The following is a 23,507-nucleotide window of genomic DNA, read 5'->3' on the forward strand; positions in this document are numbered from 1 at the left end:
CTTTTAATAAAAGCAGAAACGGCATTACCCCAGGAATGTGTCAAATGTCTCTGTTAGAAAATGTGACTATGATAGTTGGACAAAATAAAAAGAGACTTTATAAAAATGGTATTAATGTCATTCATGACATTTTTCAATGTGAACACAATCCATTAAAAAGTAAAAATTGCAGGTGTAGAATACATAAAAAATGTGAAGTACTGGATACAAATGCAATGTAATTTACAATTGATGATGATAAAAATGTTTCAATTTTCCTCGTTTAAGGAAGGCAATTTTTTTACCGCTTTAAAGCTTTTTTGTGATCCCCCGGTGTCAGACCTAAAGTGACTTTCATTTTATGAGGACATAGCAGCAGGTACAGTAGACCTTGTCCACAAGGAACAATATTTATGTGCTACTTTAAGTCGATCAAGCAGAGGAACAAGATAACAACCAAATAACAGTATTTTAAAAGAAAACCTTATCCATGAGTAAAAGTAAAACTGTTTTATAAAGGCATGACAAAACTAGAGATAGAAGCTAGTAAAATCTGAACAGTATGTTCCAGCCAATAAGGTATAGCATACAGAACATACTGTAGTTTAGTACAAAATTTCAAATTCAGAAAATATTAAGTAAAATATGTCAAATGTAGAAAATGTTTTCCAATGTGTATGTATACATTTATTGTAATAAATTCTTTGGAATAAATACAGAAAATAAATATTCTGACCACTTCTGTAAGAGAAAAATAACTTCTAAAAATGAGTTCTATTTTGCTAGACCTAATACTATCGTAAAAATCAATATTCTGAAATGATTTTTATTAAATACTAAACAAGCTAATTGTGTGTGCTGGCACAATATATTAATAACTAGACAAAAAGAATAATAGCAGAAGATGTTAATATTTTTCTATGTTTTCTATGTTTTCTATGGTAATAGTTTTCTCTGTCTGCCTATTCACATTTCACCCATCTGTGCAATAATAATAAAAGTCAAAAGAAGAATATTTAACTACATAACCACATTTGTTATACTCATCAGTTATACACCAAGCTAATGTTCTAAAATTTAGTCCAGTGTTTCCCAATCAGGGTTCCTCCAAAGGTTGTTAGGGATTCCTTGAGCTATGAGCAACTTGTGACTCTCAGGTTAGTTTAACTCATACCAATGATCTTTTAAGGGTGTAAGGGTTGCCTTCCGGCCAGTATTCTGGCCAGCAATGTAAAGGGGACATTCTACCTACTGTTTCTGACTCCCAGGTCAGTGTGACTGACCATCATACTAATGTACTCTGAATAGACAATATATTAATAATAATTTGATATGTTACTTGAAGACCTGAAAGTAATTTTAGGAGGTTCTCTAAAACTTTAAAAAGTTTGCGAAATACTGCCTTAGAACATCAATGTTCAAAACTTTTTTACATGGGGAACCCCTTGAAAATGTCTTAAGTGAACCCCTGGTATAATTACTTTGTACACAGCTCACAGTATATTAGTGTGGTGATCAATTAAACTGACCTGAGAGTCACAAACTGCTCATTGCTCAAGGATCCCCTAGCAACCTCTGGAGGAACCGTAGCGTTCCTTAGCTTTTTGTTTTTTTAACAAAACTTAAGAAAGCATAGCACACAAAAGAGAATTAAAAGCCATATATCTTTCAAATATCTGTTCTTTAATTTATTTTGGATCTGATTGGTATTCAAGGTAAGCGTGGAACCTGAGAATACCTTGTAAGGGGTAGACTAAGAATGCAACATCCCAATTTTACACAGAGGTTGTAAAACTGAATATATATATATATATATATATATATATATATATATACACAACCAGGTAAACTGATAATTTTAATTTTTGAAAATAGATATTACATAATGGTTTTTGCATATACTAAAACGTACTATGTTAATAAGAATACTGACAATTAAAAATAATTTTAAAAATATGTCTTGCTTCCTATTTAGATTTAATTCTAAATTATAATGAACCGAACAAATCCAGAAATATCTGAGCTTTGGCCTGCGTCATTTATCCCACCAAATGTATGATATAGAGAACTGAAGGAATAATGATATATATGGAACCTTTCCATTTTTCTTTATTTTTAACACAATTTTCTTGCCAGAAGGCTTTCACTCATGACTGATGCAGGAAAATGAGTGTTGCTATAGTTTTCTCTAGCGATTGCAAGATTATTAAGCAATACAAATTCTCTGTTTCCATAGTTTCCTTTGCCATTTTTAGCTATATTACATGGCAACAGGCACAAAATCTAAATTGTACCTCTCTGTAATTAAGAAAAATATTAAAATTGCAGAACCAAACCATATGTAGATTATGTTCAGATAAAAATTAGTTTGAAAAGTACATTTTGAAACTGCCAGTAGATTTCTATTTTTAATCACATTATTTCAATATAATGAAATAAATCATTAAAATTAAAGACACTCTAGGAAATAGTGAGTTTATGCGAAGAGTTTATGCAAAGAATTTACACTTTATAATTCTATTAGGAATAATTTTTTTGTGCACAAAGTATTTTTACTACCTTTCATAAGACAACACAAATGGCACAAACAGTTATAGTGTGCATACACTCAGAATATTCACTTTGCATAAAAGGGTAAACAGCCCTTTTATTGAAAGTAAAACTTCTGTTAGTTAGTGTTTTTTTTTTTAAGTGCGACACCCTTTTTTTTAAAAGGAATAAAAAGGGGTGCAGCACCGCTCCCTTAATTCTTGATCGCCTAGGCAATCAATAATGAATAGGAGTGCAGAGCCTCCTGGGTGACCCACGTCATGCATCCCGGGAGGGTCTTGGCTGCTCAGGCATGTGCAGAAGGAGACCTTTCATCAATAGGGAAAAAAAATTGCTGATCTCACGCATGCGCAGTGAGATCGGCAAGTTTTTTTAAAATCTAAGCCACAATCGGGTGACAAAGGAAGAAGAACCAGGAAGAAGAGAGGAGAAGATGACGGCGCCTGGCCCTCTCTCTGCCAGGTACAGACAGATACGGGGACGACGCAGTACCGGATGGAAGAAACCTCCTGACAGACAGACTAATCTGCAGGATTGAAGGTAAGTGTGATTTTATTGTTTTAGGTTAGTTCTGGGTTTACTTCTACTTTCTTCTAGTCAGTCCCATTAAAATATATAATATATATATATATATAATATAAATATTTATGACTGGTTGATTTGGCACACTATTCTTTACAATCAAATTTGCTTTACTGGAAAAGTCTAGTTTATAATTAGCTACACATTTAAAGATGTCCTAGCATTTTCGTTGCATGGCACATGATATTTTTGAAAGTACTCAATACCATGTGCCTACATTCTAATTCATTTGAAGATAAAGGGTAAAGGTGACAAATGGGAACAGACCAAAGTAAACAATGTGTAGTTTTTTTCATAGTTTTTTACTTTTTCCCCTTTTTTTTCACTTCCATATATTTTCCCATTCAACCCCCTTTTTTTCTTCCCTCAATTTTGTTGGCAATACTATGTTATGAAGCTTTTTAAATTAGCTCAAAACATTGTCAAGGACCTTTAAAATAGATTTTGCTGGCTATATTTTATCTATAATTAACTAATTTTAGCATATCATTAACTTAATATTTTTACAGAAATCTGCACTGTATTATTTCAGTTGAAACTTTCCCAAAGGTTCTCTTTCTTACCATCTCAGTACTTTTGGTGACAATACCATGTTTAGTACGGACTATGAACAGAATACTGGTGGACTGACAATGCTACAACATAAATTTGATCCTATGGTAATGATTGCCACCCAATCTAAGAGGCAGATGCTGGCAGGATTACCAAACAATTTTCAGCATCCACTCAATAAAAAACAACAAAATATAATAAAGGAAATGATTTATCTACACTTCAGATTTGAGGTTTATATATACTTTATCTTCTACCTTGTTATGAGTAATGTCTGTATTTGTGCCATAATATCCATTCATGGGGTTGAGTATGGTTGTGTAATAAATAATAGTCAAGGGCATACAACTATCAGCTCTAATCTACACAGCCCTTCAACATATCTGGGATGTCCAGAACTTTAATTTTTTGCCAGATAGAACAAAATAACTCTATCAAAATAAACACAACACAGTAATATAGAAATAATAAAGTCATACAAATTCAAACCACCTGCCTTACAGCAATCACCTATTGTGAAAATATATTTTCAATGTCTATTACCTTTATCTGACTTGCATATTCAAGAAAACATGTTCTGGCAATGGAAACCTCCTGCATTTTATAACAACAGAATCTCATACTATATCCTGTTTGCTTTTTCTATAAACTAACTAAAGAACATCTGTAGGCAGAAAATAAAGTAATTTAATTCTATTGAAAAACACTACAACTTTTTATAATGTCTGAGGACATGCTTAATTTACAATAGGGTGCAGCTCCCAAACCTTGGGCAATGAAGTCCAATCATTTATTAAAACAGCATAAGGAACTTAAGATGCAAATATTAAAAGTACATCCTCAAATATAGAGAGTGGAATCTTTGTCTGTTTTTAACAAAACATTAGGCTTGAGATCATGCCTCGGGTTCTCAAGGTTCCCTACTTATTCTTTAATGTAAAAGGTGGATTCACTAACTAATAAAGGAACCATGTAACCCTGCATATTTTTCTATAAACTTTAGCCAATTAAATGAAAAAAAAAACAAACTTGAATGAATTTTGTTAAGATGGTAATATTTGTGACAAGTGTCAACCCAGTCCGAATCAAAGCTTTAAAGTGTACCTTAGGCCAAACCCTTTTCTCTTTTGAATAGAGCGGTAAGGATTGGGCCTTATGTGACAGTGTCCCATTGGGAAGAACTATCCCTATGTTTGTAGTGGTGACCCTTGCTCTTTCTGGCAAGTAAGTATTCTACTTAGAGGTTAGGAAAAACTCACATGTAGGTAAAAATGTTATTAACCTTTTAAAAATAACATACTTTCTTTAAACCCCTCATCCTTTTACGTGCTTTAGAAGCCAAGTGAATTGCATGAGCAATGGATGGACGTCAGACTGTAGAGGGATACTGCAAAATTTAAAAACTTCTTGGTTTTTTATGTACACTAAATTACAATTTTTATCCAATGGAAAATGGAGTGGGCTAGGAAGTTAAATCTGAGTTTATTGTGCATATTGGTTTGTGTATATCTAGTTTTGTTTGACACTAAATCATGAAAACTGAGATAAACAGTCTTTATAATTCAAAGTATTACAAACACTCCTAACCATGACAATTATAGGAATTTATACTGGTAAACACGGCACAGCTGTTTTAATGCTGTATATATTATTTAAAATATAGCACAGAGCAATTTTCATTTGCAGAGCAAAACTCATAGCCCAAGATTGTGTATTTCTTCATCTGGCCCAGTGTAAATTTATTAACCCACAAAAACATGTCATAAACATTCTCATTAATAGAGCATTTTTAAATCTAGCTAAGTGGTTTGAGATGCATTATGTCAAACTTAAAAAGGCCCATGTTACTCATTTCCTTCCTGATCTAATTTGCTTGCATTAGATTCTCCACATACTGTATTTATCAGAACAGAGCCTTGAGAACAGATAAAAAGCTTCTTGTAATATCCAGCCAGCAAGTAAGGTGTTCATTAAAACAAACCATAACAGCAGCAATAGATAATGCAATGGCACACACAGTTTTTTGGTGATTTGTCTATTGCAGGAATGTTTTAAAGCTTTGTTTTCCATAAAAAATAAAACTCATGTATTATACATATATTAATCTCTAGAATTTATCATGCTTTTGCAAGTTTTGTATGTTTTAAGCAGAGCTATACATCTGACAGCAGGAGCTTGAACAGCAAAGGCTTCTGGGATAAAGGCCCTGCAGCTTGAATTCTTTTTCCTGAGTTGTTTATTCCTTATTGATTTATAGCAACTTATTTGAACTGTGCAAATTGGTATATAATTTGAAAATAGTATACCTACAGAAAACAAAATGCCTGTTTTTATTAAGTGTTAAGTGTACTCACAATGAAATGGTGTGCTATACAATAAATTATCTGATGATAAAAGGGCTATATACATAAACCTACAGATGGCAAAGTGGGGAAAAAAGACTTGTAATTGCCAAAAATGATGATTGTTTTTTCCAAGAAATAAAAACTACTTGGTCATTGTAAGAAGTGAATTCAATTTAGTTTTTTCCAGTTTAGCAGAAACAGCAGTTAATCTCTGCAAAAAATGTGTTTTTATTTGTATGTTATAAATGTATATGAAAAAATCCTCTCACCTTCACAATTGAAATATTGTACCATTTAAAAAAGAATTGTTCTTTGATGGTGGCCTGCCCATAACACTGACTACCTACAAATGCTCATCAGTGACAAAAGCTTCCAAACTGAATGCATTTCCCTTTCCATGGAGTATGACGTCCCCATGCTCCTTTTATTTGATCTACAATAGCTGCCAGAAGTCAAAATTTAGCAGTTACATCCCCTGGAGAGAGAAATACTTTCACCATACTCTGGAGTAGAAGAGGAGGATAGAGGACAGATGATTGTCACATTAGAATTGTTGTCAGAAATGGAGAGCTTTTAAAAAAACTAGGTCATTCTAGTGGATGCTCCCAAGGCATGGAAATGATTTTACAAATTACACTTGCGTATTTCAGTCTTTAAAAGAGAAGGTTAAAAGGTCATTAGTTCTTGCAAGGTCTGAAGAACAAGTAAGTCCATCAAGCCTAAGGTAAAAGATGGGGCAATTTCTTTTTTTTATATTTTTAGAATAGCAATAAAAATGCTGTCATATTGCAAGATTAGGGACCAGTCAAAGCAGACTTTAGGAAAACGTTTAATTGGCAGACTTTTACTAAAATAGAACATTCTTTAAATGTAGATTACCAAAGTGAGACATACAGGTTAGTTTGAATTATTGAATAGATATGACACTGTGCTTTGAGGTATTGCTTCTATGGTGGAAAAGATAGAATTAAGCCTTGGCTGCTATTCTTATTTAAAAGGTAACAGAGCACCAAGTGTTTCAGTATATTATTGTTATTCTCTGTCACCTGGTGAAAGGGTGTCTACTTACATTGATTTTTGTGAAAAGTAGAATACATCAGTTGGTTGTTAATAAGTTAAAAGAACAATTTCCCCTTACACTGGTTGTCAGGAAGAAGAGTGCCAGATTAGGGGTCAGCAGAAGAAAAAAACTGACTTCTTAAATTAGTAGAAAATGGAAAGAAATCCTTTACAGTAAAGATCAGTGAAAAGATTACCTAGGTAAAACAAATGTCTTGCCCTAAATATGCTCCCAATTTACTGATAGGTATATAATGAATTAGATCTATGAAATGTAAAAGTTTTATTTATTACTTTCTTATACATTTATAAAAAATATGCTGCATGGTGTCTCCTTATTATAACTGCTCAACTTTCAAATCTATACATATACAAAGAAAGCAAGAAGGAAAACTAAATAAAGAAAACTATTTTAATTCACTATATGTAGCTGAATCAGTCATCATAATTTAAATTGTATTTGGACTCCAGCCATAACAATAAGAACAAGCTATTCTATGGTAATTAGGTTGTTAGCCAATTACAGCAATACGAGGCACACTGCGACAGATTTTCTACTGCAGTGTATACTGTATTTAGAAATCAGTCAAAGGATTTTCAACAAAAGAACAGACGTATATTGGTGATTCTAGAGCAGAATGCGCCAAATGTTTTTTTATTTGTTTAGTTATGATGCTTCACAGCATTGTTCATCAATTCCTGTTTTGTAGTCATTCTGGTTCTGCAACAAATGAGAGTTTTGGTAAAAAACGAAATATCAGTAGGGCCTAGAAATTGTAGTCAGTCAGTCACTTCAAATTTTATTAGAGAAGTTCCATTATCTGATTGCACCAAATATGCTATCTTGTCCAGGCCATTCCTAGCATGAGGCTAAATAAAAGAATCTTTTCTTTACAAAGCACCTTATAGGGATGTCAAAGGAATGCTTTTGACCTTGTTTTGTCTGCTGTGTGCACTCCTGTACAAATTTTGAAAACAGTATAGTAATGCAGGATTGAACTTATTGCCCTTTGCTGCAAGAAACCTTGGGGACTTAGCTCTGGGGACTGGACTATAGAAGATATGAGATTTAGGCTCTTGGAAAGCTCTCTCAACCTTTTACTTGACAAATGCATCCATATTCAATAAAGAGTGCTGGTTCTCTAACACTAATTCATATGTCTTTAACCCATGAATTCACTTTTTTTTGTGTTTTTAAAAGACATTTTTTTTATTAGCTGCTCACTGAATTTAAGAATTTTATGTGATATGGTTCAGTATATGGGGCTTTTATGATTACAGACAATAGCCCACACTTTTGCTCTCCACCGCTATAGTGCTTTAGTGGTATTTGGGTCATTCTCCATCTTATGCCCCTAATCTTATCTCTGTTGTATAGTGCAGTCTTCTGCATGAAACTCATTTTATCCCTTGCTAACTAGTAGAGGTATTCAACAATTAGTGGATCAATTTGGGTTACAAATTTAGGCTGTTGATGATGCAGTCCAAATCAACCAGCCTGCTTGCTATGACGTTAATATATTTTTACTGCCTTTGGAACCTGAGAGCGTACTCTCAATAGACATCCAAAAGAAGGTATTTATGTCTCCTTGGTATATATGTAGGTGCATTTCCACCCTCATCTGAGAAAGACAGAAGAGTCAAGACCCTCATCATGTGTCCACCGATTTAGGTAAGCATAAGCAGGTTTATGTTTTACTCTTTTTTCCCAAAAATAACTAATAGTTGAAAATAGAGGAAATAGGTTGGGAGGGAAAGTGGACCTTATGATGAAAGATGAGCTTTGAAATGTTCAGCAGTTGAAGAGAAATGCTTTGCAAAGTGTTTTCGAAATATCCTGCATTTTCATCATCGCTATACTGTCTTGCATTTTTTCATGTAAGGCAAATAAACATTACACTTAAAAATGCATTGGCAACATGTGGTAAAGCACCCAAAATTCTATATGTATGTTCATTCTCATCTGGCATTAATGAGCCTTTAGTCAGATAAATGTTCTTTTGGGAAAAATGAAAAACATCTAGCACTCATATCTGAAGTAGGGTGCCCTCTACTTTGAAATATCTTAATATTCAGGTACAGAGTTGATATTTGAAGTAAGAAAAATTAATGAAGTAATTCAAAGATAATGTGTAAAGAGAGATCACAAAACTCCATCTTAAGACACTCCACACATGCACAAGATAAGCATAAGATGAAGACATGTTAGCAAACGACACAGTGAAAATTAAAGAAAGAGGCTTCAAGAGAAGAAGCTTTAATATGCAGAGCAAGAGTATCTTGATTATGAATTAATAATGAGAGCTCAACAATCTTAATATCCTCAGAAAGGTAAAACAGGATTAGAAGTAAAAAATAATCATGATGAGTTGTGGCTTAATAAGGATCATTGGCTATTCAAATGGGACAGCATGATAAGGAGGGCACAGAAATTGAGCAAGTCAAGTAAGGATAGTTGCTACTTAAACTGCATAGTAATGATAGCCCATTGTGTGACAAAAATACTAATAAGCAGGAGACAGACAGGGACACTAACAAATCTGACAATGCAGCGGCTCATTTATGGCAAATAAAAATGTTTGCTAATGCCCATATGACATAAACAAGCTTTAGACCAAAACTGAAAGTTCAACTTACATTATCTAAAAACATTCCAGTTGTATGAAAGGTTTACAAAAAGGTATGACTTGCTGAGTCAGATCCAGAACTGTCCAATCAGCACGAATCATGAATTTTACAGATTGCCAAGCTATAGGTCTGTTTTAATCAGGGGCATGTCAGCCCATTACAGAGGGACCACTGCTTCTTTATAGAGCAGCTGCTAGCAGAGGACAAGTTTTTATATTCCGAATGTGACTGTTGTAGAAAGAATACAAATTTCAAGGGGTAAAATATGTTGAGGCACGAATGAATCTCACAAATGTTAATGAAACGGTCAGCTTTGTGAACAGATTCTGCTTGGTTTATCAATGCCTTAGCTGCAGGACCTGTAATATGTGGAATCTCTGTCATCTATACTTCATTTCCTATGGTGACCTTGGACCATCTTGAGGGAGACTGCAAATCCCAACGGGTAGTATAATTATCTCCTTCCCCGGTTTATTTTCTCTCTCAGTAGACAGTGGAATTGTTTTTGAATGGATCACTACTAGGCATAGGCGAGCAAGTTTTAAAAACTCAATCTCGGGGTGAATTTGACCGTTCACGCTTACCAAAATTGTAAGCGAGAACAGCCGGTGTAAATTCACCAAACAAGAACGAATTTAAAACAAAAATGCCGCCTGCATTCATTGAGGAAAGCTGAGGAAAACTTTCCTCAGCCAATCAGAGAGCACTAGAGGTTTTCAATGGGGAGACTTGGCCCCATTTAACCTCTACTGCCAAGGATCGCACACAGGATTTCCTAGGGCTGCATGAATAAATGCAGCCCTGAGAATCCACTGTGATCCTTAGGCACTATAGGTTAATAAACCTCTAGTGCCCGGGGATCGCAAACAGGAGGATTCCCAGGGCTGCATGAACGATTGCAGCCCTGAGAATCCACTGCGATCTCCGGGCACTAGAGGTTCATGCAGCTCTGAGAACTGCAGATGAACTCTCAATGATAAGTAGGAACTTTGCGTGGGATCTTTGCAGTCACAGCTGTTTGGAGGAGCCACGTGAGTGCCTCCAATCAGCTGTGACTGCAGGCAATCTCTCAATGGAGTTTCTCCATTGAGAGTTCATCTGCAGTTAAGTTCTCACCATCACCAGGCTGTATTTATCAGCCCGGAGACTGTGGGAACTGAACTGAAAATGAACTCTTAATGGAGAAACTTCATTGAGAGTTCATCTGCAGTTCCACTGCAATCCCTGGGCACTAGAGGTTAATTAACCTCTAGTGCCAGGGATCGCAAACAGGATCGCAAACAGGAGGATTCCCGAGGCTGCAAGAATTAATACAGCCCTGAGAATCCACTACAATCCCGTGGGGATCATAATGATTTCCTTGATCTTTCGATGGTTTCACAAAATCGGTTGGCCAAAATTTCCTAGACCCATCGGAAGTTTGAGGAAATTTTCGTAAGAATGCCAGAAGCATTCTCGCTAATCCCTAATCACTACATGGTCTGGAAAGCTTGGAAGTTATGGATACCAAAGGACATGCCTATGTTTTACACTGCTACTCTCTCCCCACAACAAATAATATTTAATAAAATGCACCTGTTTTATGTCTGTTACTCTCATATTAGATTTTATTGGAATTTTATTTACAAAGGCCAATTTACATAATGGAATTTTAGTTCAAAGTTTGGAAAGAAACTCAGAGATATTTTTGTGCTTAATAATCACAGAATCCACAAATCTCACAGTAATTGATTGGAGTAACTGAACCCTTTGAGTTTGGGAGAGTCTCACTTCTAACTACTTTGAAAGTCCAACAGAACACCTTTTAGCAGTAATTTTCTTACTGTATAAATCAATTTATATCAGAGTATCAGAGTATCAGAGTATCAGAGTATCAGAGTTGATTGTGAAAAATTCACACAATCCAAAAGCTAAAATCACTAATTAAAAAGTTTGTTTGGATTTACCCCAACTGGATATATTTTTTTAAAAAATAATTCTAGAACAGGAAAATATCTTTATGGAGTTTGTTTTAAGCAATTTGGGATGAGTCAATAAAGGGAGGGGGCATTACAGTTTGTTTAAGCTACGGCTATTTTTAAAAACATTGTCATCTTTTTAACTTCAACTTTTGCTGCTTGAATGGGTAAGGGGTCTAAAAATTAATGTCTAAAGGCCACTGATGTGACAAGAAAACTATTTAAAAATAAATTGCTTTTGTGTTTATTGTTTACGAGAAAACAAAAAGTAATAAAAGTGCCCAATGCAATTTATTAGCTCTTCTGTACAGCACGTATGATGTGCAACATGTTTGAACTTGTGCTTTAAAATTATAATTTCTGACAGCGGGAGATTTAGAAAGCACACAGCTTGATTTTACTTTAAACAGAGTATTACTATTGTATGGTAACATCAAAAATGGTTCTGTGTATAAAACATAAGCTTATTTCCCATAGCAACAACTGCTTACCATCATTTTTCTCCATATACTAATCAATTTTCAATCAATTCTGGAAGGTTTCTACCAGGCTGTGCTTGAAGAAATGATTGTCAGTAAATGAATGGTCCAGAGAAATCCAACAGAGTTGTTTACCAATTTTAAGTGGCCAAATTATCAAAATTTGAATTTTGTTTATTATCCCATTAGATCCGTGTTTTGCTGGTCTCAGTTGATTTACTTTGCAATTTTATACCTTGTTTGGTAAAAAAGGAAAGAAACTGCCATGAACTTTTCAAACTCTAAAATGTTTTGAAGTTGATAAAAGGATATCAAAACTGTCACAACAATGCCATGTGTATTAATAATATTAAAGAGAACCTATAGTAAGGGATTATGTAAACTGCCATTGTTGAACCTATACTAAAGAATGCTACTTGCCTAGATGTAAGCTGATATTTTGATGTCAAATGTTGCAGATATACACATGGAAAAAAAGCTGTGTGATATGTTTTTTTGCCATTGGCCGAGCACCTGAGCAGTACTCTCATTTTGTGTCCGTAATTCTGAAAGTATTAAAAGCTGAGAATCAGAACACCAGCTAGGAAAGCTGTATTTTCAGGAATCTTTTTTTTTATAATAAATATATATTTACTTTTTTTCTAATTGATCAACATGGATTTTTGGTACATCTAGAGTAGTCAACTCTAGTGTCAATAACAAGGCACAATGGCCATCTGGATTATTATTTCCTATAGTTGTTGCAACTTTGCAACACAGCTGTACTAGAAGAATATCTTCTGAATAGTATGGCTAGGTTCAGAGCTGCTTTAAAAAATCAGCAGGCGTTACTACTCCTGGACGCCTACTATGCACAGCGAGTTGTTCAGAATCGTTTTAGGAGATACAAAGTTAATACAAGTCCTATTCTTTTTAACCTAAAGGTAAGATCAACACTCTGGTGGGGCAATGAGGTTAAGGAGGGATTTTTTAAATTTTAACATGGTTGGTTGTTTAACAATAAAGCAAAAAATATACCTTTAAAAATTTCCATCATTTTGTCATTTTTAAATCAACAAAAATCCAAATAGAAAGGTTTTGTTGGATCAATTTAATATAATATTATTAATAATAACTTAGTGGCTGGGCTTAAAGTGAATCTGTGAGCGGGTTATAGGCACTAATGTATTAATATATTCTTAATAAGCAGTAAACCTTTAATTATAAACCTCAATTACCTCTTTAACAATCTGCACAATGGAGCTATCCATCTTCAAAATTCTAATACAGTACTGTTTTCTCTTTTCAGTCTTTCAGTTTACATTTTAAACACATATGGGTGTGTGTAAATGTTTGAATGTCTATACCCCGACCACAGGCTCACTTTAAAAAAGTTTTTCGGGGCATCATTGGGAGCTAGTGTTCCTGGTAGGGATGATTTTTATTTCCAGCCTGTCACTGCATCATACTGACTTCAGACTATTAGAGCATATGGTAATCTGCATACAAAATCACACATTTTTATTCTTACAATGCTTTTTTTTATTTGATTACTTTGTAGCTATGGATCATTTATCTTTATGTACACATTCTTACATGTCTTTGTCAGGAAAAATTGCAATAACCATGTTGTTACTCTTTAATGCGTGCAATTGTTATTGGACATCAGATTAATTCTACAACAAATGTAAAATGAACTTGTCATATGGATATACATATTCATTTTTGTAAATTAAAACAGACATGTAAATGAGTTTGCATATACTTTTATTTTGTTCTAACTCTCTCGACACCCTGTGGACCTAAAACAGAATGGAAATCTCACCTTGTCAAGGTCTGATATGTCATTCTGTCCCATAAGGCTTCCTGCTAAGTGACTGCCTCCAGATAGGTACACTGTATACTCTATACAATAACTATCTGTTTACTGAACCTTCCAAGTACAGCGGCAGAAGGAGTCTGACAAAGAATTTCCAATACCTAGAGGATGCAACTTCTTTGCCAGAGTAATAGCTTGGGGAAAGTGTGGGATGTCACAGTCAAACCTTAACATAAACAAGGGGCTTTGCTGCTCATGTAAAGCTTTACACACTTCATGTTTCTGGACTTCTATGCCAGTAACAAGAATAAAGCCAACATCAATTGTAAACTTGTTACAAAAACTGATTCTTTGACATCCCATTTATTACAATTTCTGTGGCATGAACTTATATAAAGCACACTTCTTTTTTATATGCTATCATTAGGCTTTTTCACTGCTTTTTACTGATATATGGAATCTATTATGGAACCCAACAGCATCCTGATATCCAGAAACTATGAACCCGGATAGCAATCAAGGTACAAAACACTCAAATGAATAAGTCAGCACTCATCATAGATAATGCAGAGTCTATTTTTTTTACCACTGTCATTTTCACAAGTTATACATTTGTAAATGATTTAACATGTTGCTGGCAAAAGAATATATGAAAATGTAAATATTTATATCAGTGAATAATTATTTGCTGAATATTATGACTTTCTCTCAATAGAAGATAAACCTTATCTTAACCAAAACACAAATGTAAAAAAACATAAAATTTTGCAGCCCGTCCCTAGATATGATGGCTGCAGTAGTTTTCCTTTTATTTTCACCTGGTGATCCTCCAAGCAACACATTTCCTGTTCTAGATTGAGAATGTTCACTCACTGTACTGTATCTACTAAAGAGGAGAAAATGAGTCACTCAGAAGTCTTCTGCTTTAGAATCCAAGCACCTTAAGCTCAACTCCATTATTTACTGTCGGTAGATTTGTGCATTTCATGGACAATACTATGAAAATCTGTTAAAATTGTTTGAGTTTTTAGTTAGGTACAGTGGAAATTACAGAAAGTTCTGTCAGGATGGACAGGAATTGTGTACATGCAGATTTGCACTGTAAATGCAGAAATGCACTTAGTATACCAAAGTATGTATTTTTTTTTTGAAATAGGAGAAGTCAAAGGTAAATCTCTGATGATTAGTCCAACAAGCCCATCTTTGTTATGTTTGAAAGACTAATTAGACCAGGCATGGGCAAACTACAGCCCGCGGGCCGTATACGGCCCAATATGAATGTTTCTCCAGCCCTTTGGGTGGTCCGTAGTTCTGGCCGGTGCCACCCCGAGCAAGGTCGGGAAAGGACCCCACTGGGGGGGCACACTGGCCAGGGCTGCGGAACACGTCCCCCGGATCTGAGCCTACAATGGGAGAGTGGGAGGGTTGTGCGCAAGCTCAGATCTGTGATGGAAGAGTGGGTGGGGTTATGCCAATATCACGTCACATTCAGTGGTGTCATGATGGCATAACCCCGCCCACTCTATCATCGGCCCGGCTCCACTGTCAAATTTTGATTCAGATTGTGGCCCCTGACTGAAAAAGTATGCCCACCCCTGAATTAGACCCATGGTCTTCTCTAAAATAATGCTTTTGAAATCTCTCTATACAATGTAAAGGTTGGACACCTTCTGTTAGTACACATGGTAGATAGAAGTCACCAACATAAGGTAAAAAGTTGGAGCTTAGCTTTTAGCATCATGTACATTTCCACAATAACTCATGCTCTACATGTATTCATAGTTGTGGAACTTTGAATTGTGGAGCTATGAACAGAGTAAGAGAGAGCTAGAATCTCAATCATGTTTCAGTTTTCCCCGTACTATATTTTCTGTCTGACACATATAACCTGCAAAAGAAGTGAAAGGTAGTATCTATACTGGGGACACCAGTGGTTAAGAAAATCCTAAATAAAAGAGGCATCTGGAAGAATAATGGTATATGATATAATCTTGATCTTCAAGTCTGGGCACAGTGACAAATTCATATTTTATGAGCAAAAAGTCCTTACAGATTTTCCACTTTTCCTTACTTTTCTCAAAATGACTTTGTCCCCAGATTTCTGCAGAAGATCACCCAACAGGAAAACATTCCCTTTCATTACTTCACAGTGCATTGGATGTCTGATTTCTACCACTGTCCACATCACTGACACTCTACATAGTTTGTGCTGTAGTGGTAGCTTTTCGGCAAAGTACCCGTTGGAGGGGTAAAAATGAACGGTTTACTTTTACAGAGACTCTTTTTTAGAAATTAAAAGAAAATCCTGGGACAGAGTCACATCAAATATCTTTAGTTCTGAAGTATTTCAAAAATATATCTAATATATCTGCAATTCATTTTATCCAAGACTGAACAAGACTGAAAGATTTTGTGAAAACGTTACCCAAGTGACAAGTTAATATCAATTCACTGGATATCATTATACCTCATGTACAAACTCAATGTTTACCTTATGACGCATGCATAAAGACCGCTATCTTCTGTCACGGTTGGCCGAAACCAAATAGCATCTTCTTCTTTGCTCATCCTTATTCCATCAAAAGCAATTGGCTCTTCAAAGTCCCCAGGCCCAGTACTTTTATACCACATCAGACTGAGTCCAGCACTCTGTGCTAATGTATAGTTCGCTCTAATATATCCATAAAATAGTGCACATTTTATCCTTACGGGCTCGCCCACCAGAACCTGATATTTTTTGTAATCCACAGACCAATCAGTGCATCCATCAGCTGCAAAGAAACATAGAGAAACATAAAGATTAGTTAATCTGCTATGGTTATGAAAACTGCATTACAATAAGTAACTAGCAATGCATTGCATAAATCTCTCAAGATCTGGGAGTTTCTGCACTGTATTCCTATACAAGTATAGCCAGCAGCAGATGAATTTATATAATATAGTGGCTGACATTACTAATGTGTGAGATGTTATTCTCAAATAGCTTTAATCTCTTTGCACCTTTCCATCGCAATGACTCGTGTTGCGGCTCAGTTCAATGTAAATGAAGGAGATTGTTTTTAGTTATGAATGCTATTTGCTAAACATTAAGGAACGTTCTGTATGTTCCTGAATAATCAGCAAAGTAACAAAGGATGAAAATCCCTATTTCCCTGAACAGGAAAAGAGATAGAATAACATATTTTCTAAGCAGTCTTTTTTGCAGGTTTTATCCATCCGTCCTTTCAATTCTTGTAAGAATGTGTATATAGAAAAATGGTTTGTTCTTAAATATAAGTATAGAATTTATACTCATGTATACATTATATATAATATTATGTATTATGTATTTAATGAAGCCCAATATACTGAAAAATAGATTTGGAATTTACATATACCTAACCATGTTGCACCTAATCATATACCTAATTAAGAATTCATTGTGAAATAGTTAAGAGATTTAAGCTGGCTGTACGTGTTAGGTGATGGTTGGACATTTTGAAATCAAAAAGAAAAAAAAATAAAGTAGCACTTCTATTATATTTAACAACATAATGAAAAAGAAACAAAAACAATTTGCCAATTTCCAAGCTTGCCAGTGGATGTTCTTCAACCAGAGGTATTTTGAAATGATTTACTATTTTTCTCAATGCCATAAAGACAGCCCAACTATCATTCAAACCTGTCAAGTTCACAAGATAAACAAGCTCACGTTGTGGTTTTAGTACAGTGATTATTTTTTCATGCTCTTTTGTATTTAGTTTAGTTAATTCAATCTCATGATGATTTTAAAATACAAAATAGATGTTTCACTAAATTCTTATATTTATTGAAATGCAAGTTCAAGTACTCAAAATTGTCTTCTACTTTCCTAGTGTCACACTGGGTCTTTTTTTAATAAGGAAACCTTGGCAGAGCCAAGCTTACCTGTCATTCTGAATGAATATCTACAACATGGATCTCCCAATGGATTCCTCTAAAAGGTTAGCGGGGCAAGGTATAGGAACATACCTTCCAGTGGAAAGTAATTACATATCAACTTGCTTCTGTGTGCCCGTGAATGATGTGAGAAGCTAGAAGTCTAGTGTCTGCCTACATGTAATCGTCTAACCATTTAAAAAAGCAGTATATCAGCTGTTTTTATGGATATTCAGTATCTATAAATCATCATGACATGGCTCAGATCTCAATCCATACAGATTGATTCATTTATATTAGTAGAAAAATAATATTAATGTAATGCCAAATAAATGTAATATATACATGTAAAAATAAATTGCATATATATATATATATATAAAACTGAAATTTATTTATATTTTTTATAATCATTTTGTGCCTATATTTTTTCTTTTTGTGTTTTTGGTAATATCTAAATAATATATTTCCAAATTTAAGTTGATAAAAAACATGGTACATTCACAATGTAATACTTGCTAAATTTAAATACAAATACAAATACAAAAACTTTTTATGTAGCTGTGCTTGTCTATAGCTATGCCTTACCTCTTGTGCCTTTTAGTTTCCTGTTAATAGATTGAGTTCAGGTGTCTGTAGGTACATGGTCTCTACTGTGATGCAAGGTTGCTTGAAAATGTAGCCTGGTATCTATTTTACTCCAATCTTGTGGGTGTGACAAGATTGGCCTGCTCTTTCATTTAATTTAGAGAGGACAGAAAAGGAGTCTGAAAGCTTTCATGACCCATAAAACAGATTTTCTGTTCCACACTTGTATTCACTCATCAACCTGATTGCTACTCGGATTGCCCTTGTTCAATTTTGGGTTTAGTTGGGCTTTAAAGCCAAATATTTGCAATTTTAACTTTTTGCAATCTAACCAACATTGCTCTAGGAATTCTTAGTTATGTATTAAATTGTGTCTAAACCCAAGAACAAAAATGTAATATATTGTAGCATATTAATCTTTGATGTGGTGGTTACATATATTTTCTTTTTTTTTCAGTTTTTTGTTTCCTAAATTTTGTTCCTGGTTATCCTTCAAATAACATAATTCCTGCCCTAGGGTAATGTCTACTCTCTGCTATGTCTATGGAAGAGCAGAATTGTTACTCTAGGAGAAAAAAGGACTGCATAAAACTTTCTTCTTTTCTTCTTTCTATTACATTAGAGAAAAGTGTTCTGTGGTGCACAGAAAAAACAGGGAACAAAGCTCACTATTTAGCTCTGTGCCTCTGCTGACTGTTAACACCTAACATAATTATTTTTTTTTTTGGTGTATCAATATTTAACAGATCAAAAGGTAGCATGTAAGATACATTTATTGTTAGAGTTTATCACTTTAGATGATTATTTTTAAAGCAAAAATGTGTATATAATATAGAAAAACTGATAAACAAAGAGTTTAAAAATGTTATCAACCTTTACAAAATTACCAGTTAAACTAAAATGATCTATGTCCTGTATAATGGCTGCGAAAGGAGACTAAAAGTGCTATCAACTGTAAAAGTTGAGCAGTATGGCTGGATTACTGAGTAGGGTTACTGGGCCAGGAATATATTGTACTACTACTATTTAAATTCCTTAAAACAATCCAGTTCTTTCATATTCATGAAATATTTATGAATATTTTAAAACATTGCTTTACATAGGTCAATCCATAATTTATGCTGTCCTTTAAATTTTAAAAATCTATGTTTTTTTTTCTATATGCCATAAAAAAGAAGAAAGACGTATAAGGAATAGAAATTTATTTCTGACCAGGTTTCGTTTTTCTCTTTGAAGAATCACCAATGGCTTAGAAACCATTACTTACTAAAAGCAATTTACTCCTATAACAGCTTTAGTGTTATGTACTATACATTACTACTAGCTTGCTGCTGCTCTGCATTTTCTCTGCACCTATTTTTATTCTGCTCTTATCCAATGCAATTTAGTTTGTGTACTCTACTCTGACTTCTGCACTTTATTGATTTCAATTTCGTTTCCAGACATTGGTTACATTTGAGTATACAAAACACAGCTCTGCATAATAAAAATATAGCAAAATGGGGCTATTCATCTTCTGTTCAAAATACACTCTGCAGAAGAGACACTTTAATGTAAAGAAGCCAAGACACATCCAATTTGTGCAGTTTCACTTTTGAAGATGTATTTCAAGTTTCAGATCACCTGCTGATTCATATTCTGCTGTAACTATGCTTCTAAAAAAAGCATTAAAAAAAATCCTATATGTACAGGCTTAACAGAAAAGTAAAAGTAAAGAAGAAACTACTGAAAAGAAAAACAGATATCATGGGAAATATTAGTTAATGAGGCAAGGCAAATAGAAAACATTTCAAAATACACATCGCAATCAGTCCATGCACTGGTTGTCTATCACATAATTCTAAGTCTTAAGCCGCATACACACCTGCAATCATAGTCTTTCACGATCCATTACAACGACTAGCACTGCACAATGCATGAACGAGTGCTGTACATACAGCACCATTCTGCTCTATGGAGAGGGGAGGGGGAGAGTGACGGAGCGGCACCCTGCAGTGCTCTTTCCACCTTCCCTTGCATTAGGATCGTTCATCGTCCATCATCTGTGGATCTGCCAGAATGGTCGTTCGGACGATGGACGACTGGCGCTGTACACACAACAGATTCTCGCCCGATAACGGCCCTGAGCCGATTATTCGTCAAGAGCCACTGGAGGTGCTTTACTTATAAAGCTCTCTACAATCTGGATTCTCCATACATATACTTATCTCCAGACATCATCCAAAATACAACCAGCTCTCTGCTAACACCACCTTCCTCCATCTTCTGTAATCATCGCTTCCCATTTCCACATTTCATTTCATGATGGCTCAAAGGTTTCACCCCTCCACTGTAACTTCCACAATCTACTATTCACCCCCTTGCCTACTTCATATGTAACCTCAAACTCACTTTTGACAAACATATAATTGATCCAAGGTCACCCTACTCAGACACCAACCTCATACACATTGTACACAGCTTTCTAACTGCTTTAGCTTTTATACTTTCTTCTTCACCTCTTACCCCTACAGATTGTAAGCTCAAAGGGACAGGGCCTAATATTTTTATGTTTGCTAGGTATATATATTTATACATACATACATACATACTAACCTCTATGTACGGTACATCTGGTGAGCTGCTCAGTAGTGCCATACTGATATCTCCCTTATTCTTACTGTAAGCGTATCACAGTGTGTATCTGTTGTGTACAGCATATTCATCTTTTTCCACATTTATATACAATTTACAGTCCTCTACATGTTGTTTAATGTCTATTCTATGTATTCTCTATTCTAGAATGTCACGGAAGATAATAGTGCTAAATTAATCATATACATTAATAAAAATAACTTACAATGGAATCTTGGGCACTGCTACAAGGACCATGTACCAATACCAAAATGAAAAGGCAGTATAGCACAGTGTAGAACAATATCTTCTATTGTTGTCACTTATTATGAGGGGTCTAAGTTGTCCATTATCGGTTCTTGTGCTTTAACCGGCCAGAGCTAAATGCTATGCACTAATATTATTATGTCCTGTTACTAATTTATGGCACAGTATGGGTACACTACTTTTTACAAAATCAATGTAGTTTATATATATTCATAATTTTGTTAGTTTGTTAATAAATAAATTAGTTGGGTATTAAAAAAAAAAAAGTTATGTTAGATGGAAAGTGGTGGTGCTGTTTGCAAACCTTATGCTTGAACAAAGAAAAAGAAAAAGAAAACTCTCTTGGTAGGTAAAACAGTTGCTGTACATATATCATATTTGTGCATTTATCTGTTTGTTCAGCTTCACAATCTCAATCTCTCAATAGAAAGAAAATCTACTGCAAGTAGCCTATTAAGAATGGGTATTTAAAAAAAATAAAAAAAATGTGATACCTTCAATTTCCTTGAGTAGACATTCCTAGGGGTGAACAAACATACTTTTTAAAAATAAACCTACTATATCTTTCAATTTTAAACTTTTTATTTGTATGTTAACATTAAATAATTAACATTTTATTATTACATTATAAAAAGTTATAAATATCAACCTTTTATTATATATATATATATTGTGTTTTACCTGTAACCACAGTGTTCATTCAGTATTTCTTTGCTACCCAAGCTAAAAACATGATCATTTAAATTATTCCGTATGTTGGCTTTTTCAACCGCATCTAGCCCAGGATAACTATTTAAATGTGTTTTTCTTGTTATAATAGCCTAATGTTAAGGTCTTTAGGTTCACTGAGTGGTTTCTTTGAAAGGCTCCAGAGATGAACTAAATCTTCCTACTTTACCGTTCTTATGAGTTGATCTCTCTGCTCCATAAACAAGGTCCCAGCAGGACAATGCAAAAGCCTACCTAATTCCATATTGAAATCTTTGATGAGGATCCTCTTTGCTATTGCTTAGAATATCATATATCTTTTTTTTCATAAAATATTATTCAGTCTAAAAGAAAATTGAACTCCCAACTCCTGGGTCTGCAACCGCAACCTGGCTTAGCTGCATAGTTTCAATTCAATTTCTTAGTCCTATGAGGTAATATAAGATTGCAACTTTCCAATCAGAATAGGAAAATCGAAGTTATTGTTATGTCTTGGCAATTTACGTGTGGCAATAGGAGGAAGCATTTCTCTTAAGAAAAAAAAATGAAAAGCAATATAATCTGTCTGTTGATGTGGTGTTTAAATATACATGGTTCAGCTACTCCCATTGTGCAAACCTATGATTTTTTTTCTCATCTCGTATTCTATCCATAAATGTATTTCTAGATCTTTTTTTTATCTTGAATGGTATAATACAAAAATATGTTTTTGCATGTAGAATCTGTCATTCTCTTTCATTTTTTAGGTAACATGCAGAACTGGGGTTTGATAAAATCAAACCTAATATCTCTTAGGAGAAAATAAAATATCCAAATATGAACCCTGAACTCTATAATATTTGAATGGGTCTAAGGCTGCATTTACACTGGCAGTCAGGTTGCAGTGAGTTTACCACTTCCTTACTTCAGGAAATTCGGCCTCTTGGGGAGAAAATACATGTAACGTCTCTCTGTGGCAACCCAATAAACAACAAATGGGGCATCAGCGAGCAGTACTAGTAGGGCAGACACTGGTTCTTTGTGAACTAGCCCTGGCATGAAAGCACTTGAGTAGCTGGCATTATGCCAGCTGTGGGGAGTCACACAGAATTGGGTGATGTAGAGGTAGATGTGAACCTGCCCTAACATTGGGTCCAGGGATGAGGGACAAAAGTTTTGATTCTTGTTCAAAAATTATTTCTTTTTATTCCTCACTAAACTTTTTGAAATACCACTTTTTCAGATAAAAATACACCCATAAATGTTTGTTGTATGCTGTATATATGACAGGTTGTACCAACAAAAAGCATGTACAAAACTAATAGGACGTTATTTGTTTTCCAATTTTTAAAAAAATTTCCCATGTACATAATTGGATGTTGGGTGTACATAATAAACCTTCACATTTAATTAGGTTGAGCATATTGTGAAACCTTAATACATATTTGGCATTAAGACCCAGCCGTGTCATTGTTTGACCGTTTGGCCATTATTGTTCTCCTTTTTGTGAGCAATGCCATGATGA

The 23,507-nt window shown here is 34.5% G+C and overlaps 1 protein-coding gene across 1 annotated transcript in view; it reads right to left on the reverse strand.

Annotated features, from left to right (window-relative positions):
- The window catches only part of IL1RAPL1 (interleukin 1 receptor accessory protein like 1), a 794,786-nt gene that overhangs the window by 332,247 nt on the left and 439,032 nt on the right, over positions 1-23,507 (reverse strand). The window contains exon 3 of the mRNA XM_072427846.1: positions 16,422-16,701. Coding sequence (XP_072283947.1) covers positions 16,422-16,701 — 280 coding nt within the window. The remainder of the gene's footprint in view (positions 1-16,421; positions 16,702-23,507) is intronic.

This window comes from Pyxicephalus adspersus, chromosome 1 (genome assembly GCF_032062135.1).
Source record: "Pyxicephalus adspersus chromosome 1, UCB_Pads_2.0, whole genome shotgun sequence".
NCBI classification, from domain to species: domain Eukaryota; kingdom Metazoa; phylum Chordata; class Amphibia; order Anura; family Pyxicephalidae; genus Pyxicephalus; species Pyxicephalus adspersus.